Source organism: Eimeria maxima, genomic scaffold (genome assembly GCF_000499605.1).
Source record: "Eimeria maxima Weybridge genomic scaffold, Emw_scaff595, whole genome shotgun sequence".
NCBI classification, from domain to species: Eukaryota; Apicomplexa; class Conoidasida; order Eucoccidiorida; family Eimeriidae; genus Eimeria; species Eimeria maxima.
The window spans coordinates 9,552-21,500 of NW_013566627.1; the positions used below are offsets into that span (position 1 = coordinate 9,552).

General features: G+C 49.0%; 1 protein-coding gene across 1 annotated transcript; it reads left to right on the forward strand.

Annotated features, from left to right (window-relative positions):
- Positions 1-2,139: 2,139 nt before the first annotated feature.
- On the forward strand, positions 2,140-10,611 carry EMWEY_00038480 (trehalose-6-phosphate synthase domain-containing protein, putative; the record flags this gene model as incomplete). The annotated part of the gene is made up of 15 exons (XM_013482341.1): positions 2,140-2,244; positions 2,752-2,888; positions 3,299-3,428; positions 3,917-4,891; positions 5,104-5,348; positions 5,871-5,988; positions 6,245-6,368; positions 6,650-6,882; positions 7,520-7,683; positions 7,907-8,017; positions 8,439-8,620; positions 8,847-8,989; positions 9,273-9,355; positions 9,763-9,924; positions 10,401-10,611. The coding sequence occupies 15 exons, from the start codon at positions 2,140-2,142 to the stop codon at positions 10,609-10,611; spliced, it is 3,123 nt and encodes a 1,040-aa protein (XP_013337795.1).
- Between the last annotated feature and the right edge of the window lie 1,338 nt (positions 10,612-11,949).

Below are 11,949 nucleotides of genomic sequence, written 5' to 3' on the forward strand. Positions count from 1 at the left end.
AGAGAAGCTCCTACATGAGATTGTTTTAGTGCCGCTCAATAAAGAAGAACTTTTGCATTACCGTGCGCGTGTACAGTGAAATTATGGTGGAGGCTTCCGGGTCATGCACGAGGCTAGCTGTTTGCAGAGACAACAAAGACTTTTGGACATTTACACTTACTTTCTTCTGACCGGTGTCAAGAAGTACTGGTTTTAATGTGTCACAGCTCAAATCTGAAGTCGACAGTTGCTGCATCCACCACTGGCCTTCAGGTGTCCTTTAGTGTTCAAATGCAGAAGTGTTTGCAGTCATGCGGCTATCGCCGGCAGGTATTGAGATTTAATAAAGGCGACTGCAAAGCCATTATCAATGGCAACTTGGAACCTGCAAACATTTAGTACTGGCCATATTGTGGAAATGGTAAGCTTCTTCCATTTCGTGGTGTGGTTGAGGGGTTTGAAGTCGGCTAATGCGCGCCCCATACCTCACGTTTTATTCGCCAGGACCACTTCAAAGGGGCTAGTTTACGGTTAGGCTGTGCTTTATCCTACAAATCTGTCCCTCTGCATCTGGGTTTCCTGTTCAATATGGAAAGCACGGCTCTATCTCGAAGCAAAACTTAGGTCTGTCCCATAAGCGAGTTCCACTTCGTGCATCGGGAGTCCAGCGGCAGCATGGGTCATCTACTTGGCATTACAAGGCAGCTTGCACGCGTGCAGGACTATTTGCGAACTGTCTACAGTGTTCGTGTATTCAGGAGACGGGGGGTTGATTATGCTGGCATGCTATGCTGCCTTGCATCAGGAGCGGCAGGAAAGTGCGTTACAACTGATGTCAGGCTGCCTATTTTACCTAAGTTCCAGGTGCTTGGGACGCCTAACCCGGGACTCCTCGAGACTGGGGATGCAGATTACCTGCAGTTAAGGAACTCGTATTATTATCATGCCGTGTAGCTCGAGAGATGATTCAAGGACTCTCGTTACAGTTAGATATATAGCGCTACAGCGAGGCCGAGGCCAGGTCTGTGACAGCAGCGTCTTTCATTATTATAGTTATAATTGTTGTTAGACAATTAAGCTTAAAATAATGCCAATAATGAATGTACATGGTGGAGGCGTGCCCGTTAATGCATCGGGTTCAAGGGCCAGCAGCGGACAAACCAGGGGGAAACGAGAGTCAAGCGTCTCTTATGAAACAAAAATAGACAATTAAGGGTCAAATGTGCTATCATACAATCTTATCTTAGGGTTTATGGTCTACTGTTTAGAGTTTACAATATGGGGTAAGGGTTTGGCGGTCCCGACACATCAGCCAACGGTAGCCGCTGCTGGAAGGCGCATGCCGCGAGTCTTGCCGTTTCCATTTCTTCCCTTCTTTTGGTTATCGTCTTCTTTGTTATAATTTATTTATAATTTATTTTGCTGCTGCAGTGTACGTACACAGCAACACAACCCCCAGGCAGCTGTTTAAACCTCTACGCCCTGTGCGCCAGCGCGTCGTCCTCTCTACCCGGTGTGTTGCAGCTATAGAGGTCCTAAACCCCCTTCCAAACCTTAAAACCTAAACCCTAGACACGGGAGTCTCACTGACATCTTTTCTAATCCAAAAAGCTCCCAGAGGTGGTTCACGAGCTGGCTTAACACAGGGGCCCCCGGCGCAGCAGCATCAACAGGAGCAGCACAGGAGCAAGAGCAGCAGCAGTAGCAGCAGCAGCGTCAGCGACGAATACAGCGCACGCATGGTGTCATTTTTTGCTGCATTTTACTCGTTAAGATCGGAGCCCCTCTCAATACCCCGTTGAGGGCCCCCACGCTATCTGAAGGGGCCCCTGGGGGCCCCCATGTGTCAGTGGGGTTCCTGCTCTTTGCTGAACTTCCTCCACAACTTCTGAAGACAGCTGCTTATATAGCTTCAAAATCCTTAAGAGTTTTGCAGAGAGGCTCTAGGGGCTGAGGTTTTGAGTTGAGGGGTTAGGGTTTCGGGTTAGTAGGAGCTGCTGCTGCGGTGTTCGGTGCAGGGGGAGGGTGAAGAGGAAATGTGGGGTTGGCCCTGGGTTGGACTCCATCGGCCCTAAACCATAATAAGCGCAAATAAACCCTAATAAGCCCTAAACCGTATTGAACCCTCGTGGACCCACGTAAACTCCAAAACCGTAGAAAATGAGGGCTCTTTACACACGGACTTTCTTCCGTGTGGTGATCCCCACGGAGTTTGGCGAAAAGGTGGCGGTTGTTGGCTCAGAGTCGCAACTGGGCAACTGGCAGGTGAGCTGTAAACCCCAGCATTTTGTAGTAAAATCAAAACCCTCCACACTGAGGGGAGGTGTAAGCCCGCGCCCGTGACGCTTTAGGGGATGCAGTTCGGGAGAGAAGGCCTAGAAGTTTGTACTTGTTTTAAGAGCTTGCTGTCGAACGGCTCTTTATAAGGTTTAGTAGTCGCGCGTCGCACTGCAGAATCTAGCCGTTTCGAAGTTTAGGGTTGGGGAGTAGGTGTGCTGTTGCTGGTGCCTTAACTGTTCGCTTGTAGGTTTTGCTAATGTTTTATGGCGTGTATTGATTGGGGTTCATGAAGATTCGTGAATTGGATCCCTTTGATTAGGACTGAATTCCTGTTTAGTGATTGTTATTGTTCACTGAGGTTTGGACGTAATGATTAATGTTGGAAGACTGTGGTTTGGTGATGGGTGTGCATTGGGGGTTGTCATTCGGGGTCTATGAATACGGATAAGTTTTAGGGTTTAGGGCATAGGGTTTATGGCTTATTGGGCACAGGTTGCGCGTTGCCACGAGCTGGTGACGAACGAAGATGTTGTCCCCGCCTGGTTCAGCAAGAAGCCGGCGATGCTGCCCCTAAAGAAGAAGGTGGCGTATAAATATGTTATTCTCAACGACAGAAATGAGATCGTCAGGTGAAACACTACACACGGAGGACTTAGGATTTGGGGTTTAGGGTTTTGGGTGTGCGCCGTGGGGTGAAGGGATCTGGGTGACGGCCAGATGCATGCCGCTGGAGAGCGCCTTTATTGTTTGTTGAGTTTCAAGGGTTTATCGTTTAGGGCCTACTGTGCTCTTTGTCGATGATTAGGGTTTACGATGTCCAGAATTTCACAGAACTCCTTGTTGAGTCTTGAGAGTTTATGGTTTACGGCTGTGTGGTTGAATAGTTATAAAGGGTTTATTTTTTTATGTGACTCTAGTGCTAAGGGGTTGGGCTGTACATTGTGACTCGTGCTTTCATTGTTGGTGCCTGAGCCTTTGCTCTCCTCTTAATCTTAGTCCAAGCCCATCAACCTCAAACCTTTTTCGTGTGTGAGTTTAGGTGGGAGGAGATTGAAGGCAACCGCGAATTAACCCCAACAGGAGTTGAGATGTTGGTCGAAGATGACAACGGGTTCATCCGCAGCAAAACCTCTTGCGACCTAACAGGGGATGCTGCTCCAGAAACTCAGGTTAGTGTTTGGTGGGTATGGGTCGGGATTAAAGGCCTGAGACTTAGGGATCAGGGTTCAAGTCAGGGGTTTATGGGTTCAGGGTTTAGGGTCTATTGAACAGGGTTTACGGTTTGAACCTCTGAGATCAGGGCTTAGGGTTTGGAGTTTATGTCTCAGAGTTTGTGATTATGCTAGTGCATGCATGCTATGGGGAGATTAGGGGTAGGGGAACATGTGGAACATGTCCAGGTGCTGCTGCATTTGCTGCTGTCGCTGGAGTACTATTGTGCTGGTGTTACAGTTGTTGTTAGAGGGATTGCATTAAATACACTTCGCGTATTTGTTGAATGCCCTATTTTACCTTTGTCGCCTTTTGGAGTGTCTAGAACTCCGGGTTTGGACTTTTAGGACTGATCCTCTGGGGTGGAGGCTTTGGGGCTTACGGTTTAAGAATTAGGGTGTTAGCCTCTTAGGGTTTAAGGGTCAAGGGTTGTGTGCTAACACAGGAGAAACGGGAGGACATGCCTCAGGGTGCCGCTGACTTGAGGGAGCGGCTGTTATCAGCTAAAGAAGGTTTTGCAGAGATTGACGAGAATGATTCCTTAGTTGTGGTTTCTCTTGAGCTCCCGTTGCGGGTCGTGCGGGTGGCTACCCACCAGAATAGTGCCTCCGAAGCAGCAGCAATAGCTGCTGCTGCTGCCGCTGCTGGCGCCGCAGCAGCAGGTACAGCAGGAGCAGAGCCGTCGGCGGCCGCAGAAGGCGCCCCGTCGTCACCCCCAACACCATCTGCAGCACCAGAAGAGGCAGGAGCGGCAGGTGCAGCGGCAGCAGCAGCCTCAGGAACACCGGCAGGAGGAGCAGCAGGAGCAGGAGCAGGTGCAGTGGCAGGAGCAGCAGCAGCTGGAGGAGGGCCGGTGCCGCAGCAGCGGGACGGTAGCGGAGCGCTGGTGCCCTTCCTGCGGAGCAGCAGAGGAAGGTTTGAGCTACGGCCTTCGAAGTGCACTCTGCTGCCTTCTTTGCTGCACTTGAGGGGGAAGACAAAGTTAGCAGTTTCTTTCTTTGGGTTTCCCGGGGTGTTCCCTGCTGATGCAGAAGAAGAAGAAGAAATCCGAGAACTGTTGCAGGGGTTCAGCTGCTATCCTATCTTTTGCCCGGAGAAAGAAATGCAAGAGTGTTTCTCCTTCTGTGACTTTGTGCTGCGGCCGCTCCTCCATAACGTACTGTCGACGGAGCAGCAGCAGCAGCAGCAGCAGCTAAGCAGCGAGCAGCTCTGGGGTTCTTACTTATTTATCAACAAGCTCTTTGCTTCTCAAGTCACCCTGCAAATGCATGAAACGGACATTGTTTGGATTCATGACTTCCAACTCCTTATTGCTCCAATGTATATCACAAGGAGAAACAGAACTGCCAACATCGGCCTCTTTTTGCATGTGCCCTTCCCCTCCAGCGAAATCTTCAGGTGCCTCCCCTACAGAGAAGAGGTGACGCTTGGCTCCCTTTCCCTCCATTCTGCCTTCTTTGTCTTTGTCCCTCTTCGTGCTTCGGTCGTTAGTGTTGTTTTTGTTCTTGTTCTTGTTGTGGTTCCACTTTGTGCCTTTGAATAACGCAAGACCACGAGGGAGCCGAAGGCACAGCTAAAGACAGAGGCGAAAACGAAGAAATTGTTTTTCTGTTTACTCTCTCTTGTATTCAGATTCTGCGTGGGATGCTCTGCGCGGACTTGATAGGATTCCACTTCTTCGAGTATGCACGGCATTTCCTGGTCACTTGCCGCCGTCTGTTGGGTTTAGAGTTCTCCTTCAGAAGAGGCGGTCTCCTTGCTATTGACTTTGGAGGCAGAAGCGTTTTTGTCAGAGTAGGGCATGTTCATATCATGTACAATAACCTCCAACAAGCTCTTCTCGATGCAAACTGCAGCGCTGCAGCAGAAGCCATTCGGTCAGCGGTCACACTTACTGCTCCTCGTCCAGCTGCTCCTGCGGCTGCTCCTCCTCTGGTTCCTTCTCTGCCTGCTGCTGCTGCTGTTTCTCGTGCTGTTCTTGTTTCTTTTGAGAACAAAACCGGCAGAAGCGACATCATTGTTGCTGCAAATTCCGTCCCTACTGCAGCTGCTGCTTCTCGTGTTCCTGCTGACGCTGTTGCTCTTCCCGTCTCCGTCACTGCTCCTGCTGCTCCTGTTACTTCTGTTCCGGCTGCTGCTACATCGTCTGCTTTCCTTACTTCCAGTTCTGTTGTTCCTAGTGCTGTTGTGTTTGTTTCTACCGCTGATGTTGCTGCTTTTATGGTGCCTGCAGCTGCTTATGTTATGGCTACAGTTGCTGTTTGTTTCTGTTCCTGCTGCTGCGGGTGCTTCTTCTGCTTGTTCTGGTTATGCTCCTCGCTCACGTTTCCCCTTGCCCGCTGCAGTTCGTGTTTAGTTTGGTCTATTTGCTGTGAGTTGCTGTGTTTGGTTGCGTGTAGGAGCCGACATCCTGGAAAGTTTATCTTTGGATCTGTTGACCGCTGCGAACCCTTAGCAGGGCTTCAGCTTAAAATAGCGGCATTTGAGCGATTTCTTGAATGCTATGAATATGCAAGGGTAACCACCGGGTCGTATCCTTTTCTTCTTGCTGTTCTCCTGGCTTTTAGTTGTTGTACTGCTCTACATTTACTGGGGGGACTGGTTTTTGCATAAACAAAGGCGCAACGGTTGATTGTTTTGTATTTATGCTGCTTACCAATATTATATAATTGGATTTTATTTTTTCTTTGCATGGATTCTGTAGGTGATAGGTATCGGTGGACGGTGGTGATAGTATTGAGTTGTGTTTAGTTCTTTACTTGTCGTGGTTCAGGGAGAAGTTGTTTTGATACAATACGCATATCCTGTCCGTAGTTGGGGCCGCTCGGATGCTGCTGCGTTGGCGTCGCGGCTGCAGCGACAAGTTGAAGAAGTCAACGCAAAGTACAGTGCCCTTGGTGGGTTGTGCTTCATTCGAAGTACTAAAGTGGTCCTTCGGGACCTATTAATTCATTTGATCAATGGATTAGTGTAGAAGCATGTTAGGAAGTCACCGTGGTCGCTTCACAATAGCTAATCGCTGCTGACAGCTCATAGGGAGTTCATAAAGATACTGTTGATATAAAACCCCTCAAACTATAGCGAAATGGTGCATATTCGTACATATTGCTCTATGTTTGTGTGCGTGGAACTTCGTAGTTGTCATCCATTTCCTGTTGCGTGCGGTGTTTTTCTGAAGGCCGGGGAGACCACATCGAACTGCTGATCAAGGAGGTGGAGTGGCATGAGCGCTGCAGTTTGTTTACAGCTGCCGACTGCTTACTCGACAGCTGCATCAGGGAAGGTTTAAACCTGAATCCCTTTGAATATTTATGCTGCCGCAACGACTTAAGACCTACTGCAGCAATCCTCTCGGAGTTCACCGGCTGCTCTAGGGCCCTCGCCTCCCCCATTCGGGTCAACCCGTGGAATGTAAATAAGTCAACTGTCTCTTTCTGCTCAAATGTTGCCCTCTTGAACTGTCTCCTGTTGCTCCTATGGTGCCCCTTTTATCCGGTTGTCTCATCCTGCTCATAGTTTCTGCGTTCTAGCTGCCTAGCCCTCCCCACTTAAGCAACTGTCCAATTGTATGAACGCCGTGTCATTTCCTTTGCCTTCGTTTCTTTCATGTGTCTCCTCCTGTTTAACCTGTCTCCTTGTTATCGAACTGTCGCTTCCGGCCTCATTTTGGTAGTTTTGCTTACAATGCATGCCGCTTTGTAGACTGTCCCATTTCTTTTACTGATGACGCCCTCTTCTGTTTGAAGTGCCTCATTCCCACCTTGTATTTGACACTTTTAATTTACGCTGAATTTTACGTTTTCCACTAGGATCTGACGAGGTTAGGGGCACTCTGCGCTGTGTGTCGTTCCACTCGGGCTCGGGGGGGGCTAGTGCATGCGTGCATGCATTTTCGCATGCATTGCAACATCCATCTATTCAGTGTTGAACGCTCGCCTACACTGTTGCATGGTTGCATGCATGCATGGTTGCATGCGTGCTTTGCTGAATATCTGCATGGTTGCTTGGGTGCATGCATGGTTGTTGGGTGCGCGGGTGATGTGTGCAGTGCGACGCGATGGCCGCTGCGATGGACGCGGCTGTCTCTGGACGGGAGACGATGCAGGTGGCAGTGGGGAGAGACCAAACCCACTTGCAGCACAACAATACTTTAAACTGGGCGGAAGAATTTGTACTTGACCTTGCAAGAGCCAGAAAGAGTGCTGACCTCGTGTATTCCTCTATGGGACTGGGCAACACCTACAGAATGATGGGCATGGATTCCCACTTCAGGCACGCAACCTTGAGGGTTTACGGTTTAGAGTTTAAGTTTTGGCTTGAGGGCTTAGCTGTCAGAGGTTTCATTTTATGGGACTGACAAACACCACCCGAACGATGCTACCAGCGCGCTCTAGTATTTAGGGTTTGGGGGTTAGGGATTGAGGCATACTTGCAGGTACCTGGACACCTCGCTGGTGATGACTGCCTTTCGGAATTCTCGCCATCGCGTTTTCTTCTTCGACTGCGAAGGGACTTTGGCTCCCGACCAAAGGCGGCTGGCCATGATGTGAGCTGGGGTTTGTGGTACATGGCTTAGGCTGGAAGCAGCACTGGGTGCGAGGAGTCGTGCGCTACGATGATCTTGTGCTCTTCTTTTGTGTCGGTTCGCAATGATTTTGGATTCTCAAGGACGTTGGATTAATGGTTTGCCTTCAGGGGCCTAGGGTTTATGGGTTAGGGCTCTGTAGTGGCGCTGCTTCTCGCTCTCGTTCTTGCTCGTGTCCCCTCGCTCTCTGTCGCTCTCGCTTTCTCTCTCTCTTCCGCTCTCTCTCGCTCTGTAGCTCTCGCACGTTCTCTCCGTTTCTTCTGTTCGCTGTCTCACCCCCTTGATACCGCACTGGCCCTCTGGCTGTCCTCGAGTGAGCGTACATTTTCCCCTGTTGCTCTATTTGAATTTTGTCTGCCAAGCGTGTGTTGTGCCGTTCTAGGCAGAAGAACGGAGAGGAGTTGTTTGCTGCTGGCCGGCCTCCTTCAGGCCAAGTTCAGCGTTGCTTGAAGGCTCTCTTGCAAAATCCCAAAAACACTGTCGTTATATTAAGTGGAAGAGATAGGAGTCTACTAGAAGACTGGTTTAGAGACGTCAAAGGCATCGGCTTGTGTGCTGAACACGGTAAGGCCCTCCCGAGACTTTGCATGCATGCACGGTGCATGTTTGCATGGTACTCACATATATGCACTCTTTTGAGGCATTATATGCATGAATTCTCTTTCCGTGCGTGCATGCATGCATACACTCAGCACTCTGCATGCAGATGGTGTGCAGGCGAGGGGCTATGTTGCAGCGGCTGCATGCTGCAGTGCTGCTTTTAGATGCTGCGTTGGTTTTGCCGTTGCAGGCTACTACTACCGCCTCGACAAGCTGACAGGGGACGAATGGGGCTGCATGTGCCCGGACGCAGATTTCACGTGGAAGTCTGTGGCTGTTGAGCTGATGCTGCAATATGTCAAAAGAACTCAGGGCTCCTTCATCGAAAACAAAGTCCGACCAGACCCTAAACCCTAACCTCGAACTGCAGGAGCTGTCGTTACCCTAGGAATCAGTACTACGCTAAGCAGTTCATTTTTCTCTGAAACCCAAAACAGGAAATTCCCGTGCCCTAAACTTTGAATTCAAATCCTAAACCCTAGCTCTTCACTTTTCCTAGTTTGGGGTATAGTTGCTGGGTGTTCTCCTCCCTATGCACTGCTGTCGCTTATTTTGAAAATAGCACCAATAACAATTATTGTATACTTCCTATGTTTGCCATTTATGCACATCTCAGGGGAGCGCATTGGTATTTCAGTACAGAGATGCAGACCCCGACTTCGGTCAGCTGCAGGCAAAAGACCTCTCCAGCCACCTCAGGTAAATCCCCAACCCTAAAATCGAAACCGTAAACCCCAGAATACCCACAACACAACGGCGACCGCCTTTGCCACGCCGCACACGAACACCATATAGAGGAGGCTAAATCCAAAACCACACACCCTAAGCCCTAAACCACATATTAAAAACCCTAGTTGCATGAGTGCCTTAGTTGGCTGTAGCTAACAGACAGGCAAGGCGCAGGGAATACGGGTGTATGACGTCTTAGCGTTTACGGGTTGGAGTCAGTGGCTGGGTTTAGTGGCTTGTGGGGCCAAAGCCTGCACGGGGGGTAGCAGTGTATGTTATGCTGCTGCTTTTTGCTGAGGGTCTTGCCGCTGCCGTTGCGCGCCATGCTGCTGCTCTTGTTTCAGCTGTTGTTGTAATGTTTACTGCTGTGTGTGCAGCGAGTTGCTGTTTGGTTACCCTGTGACGGTGGTGAGCGGGAAGGGGTATGTGGAAGTTAAGTTGCTGGGGGTCAACAAAGGGAAGGCAGTCGAAAGAATCTTGCAAACGCTTTCAACTCTTCACGGGGACATCGACTTTGTCTTCTGCATTGGGGATGACCGGTACACGAACCCACGATCACACTGCTGTTTCCCAGACTGTTGCCTCTGTTGGTGCTCTTGCTGTTGCTGTTGCCGCTGCAGTTTGTGTTGTTGCAGCCATTGCAGCAGTTGCTCTGCTGTACCGGTTGCTGCTGTTGCTGGGGCAGCTGTTAGTTTTGCAGCTGTTGCCATGTTGGATTGGTTAGTACTGTTGCAACAGCGGTTACTCGTGTTGCAGTGGTTGCTGCAACAGCATGGGGCGCAACAGCAGCTGTTGCTGCTGCATCTGGTTGCGCGCGGGCATAGATTTATGTGTTATGCGGATGCGTACATCTTTATATATGTTTATATGTAGGCAGGTGCACGTATGTTGTAAAACCATATATATATATATATATATATAGTCCTTTTAGAGGGAAAAGAATCGGAAAAGGAAATGTGCAAACACTCGGGGGGAATTATCATAAAGCTTTTCTTGCTGAATTGTACAATTGCAGGAGCGACGAGGACATGTTTGCAGTGATAAACAGCTGGACTTCAGGCGACGGCAGGTGTCTTCCGAACCGCCAGGGGCCAAACTCTTCTTCGCTCATTACCCACACAGGCAGAGAACAGAGGCCGACCTCGCATCAGCTACAAAGAGGCTCCGTTTCTGTCAGTTCCCTTCTTGGCTTGCTTTCCTCTTTCCTGCGTCCCTGGACTGATTGAGTTTGTCTAGCTTTTCTTTGGTTGTTCCCTTTTACGTTGGTTCTGCTTCGCGTGCATCTGTTCTGTTTTTGTTTTGTTTCTTGTTCGCCCTTTCTGTCTGTTTCTGTTTTGTTTGTGTTCGTTTTCTTTCTGTTGCCTCTCGTCGTTGGATGGTGTCGCTCATTCTCGAGAGCACCTTCTCGAGAGCGGGCTGTGCCCTCGGTTTTTTTCCTCTTTTTCTCCTCCGTGTTTTTGGTTTTCTTTTGTGTCTGTGCCAGTCTCTCTCTGCTTTCGTCGCTATCCCTTCCTACCTGTATCCTTAATTTGTTTCCATGTGTATTGTGTGCATTGTTTGTATTGTTTGTTGCTTTTGTATTATTTCTTGTCTCTGTTATGCTTGTATTGTTTTCCGCCCTTTTTCGTCCGGTGATTATTTTTGGTGCTTTTTCGGCTAATGTTTACGTTTTGCAGTCTGATGACGGGACTCTGAACATCGCCTCCGATGCTGCTGAGCGCCAAGGGCCCCCGACCCATACGCCAGGGAAAGCGGTTCGTTTTGTGTTGCTTCGTTTCGCCCATATATCTGTGTCTATTTCTGTCATTTCAGTTGCTTGTTGCCTCGTTTTTGTTTCCTTCCTTCTCTACTTTGTCACCACTGGCTTCTCTCACCCCCTTTGTCTCCTTTTCCTGTCTTTTTCGCCGTTTTCGCCGCTTGTTGCTCCTTCTCACCGCTGGATTTGCAGCTTTCATCTCCTTTTGTGTGCTCTCTTCCATCAGAAAAGCACACACAAACAAGCATCGTGCACCCACGCAACCATACATATATGCATATATACATACATATGTGCATTCGTATATACACCGTACAAACGTGCATACATACATTCATACGTACATCCTTACAAATAGATGCGTCTATGCCTATACACACAGAGGCATGGACGCACACAGATACAGGTACATAGGTACATTTACATACCATATATCTACCCATATACATAGATACATACACAGGTACATAGATACATACACCGATACATAGATGCACACACAGAGCACAGATTTATAGATAAGTATACAGATACGTACGTGGACACATAGAAACATACACGCATGCATACAAGAATACATGCATACACGCACAAAGCAAGAACAGTCCTTATGTCCTCTGCTTTTGCTGCTGTTGCCGCTACTGCTGCTGTGTCTGCAGCGGTTGAAGGAGCCCCACGTCTTTACATGCACCGTGGGAAAGAAGCCGTCACACGCGAAGTATGGCAGTCTCCTGTAACTTGTACAAATTTGATGTACATATTTACATGCGTATATGCGTATATGCGTATATATATATATATATATATA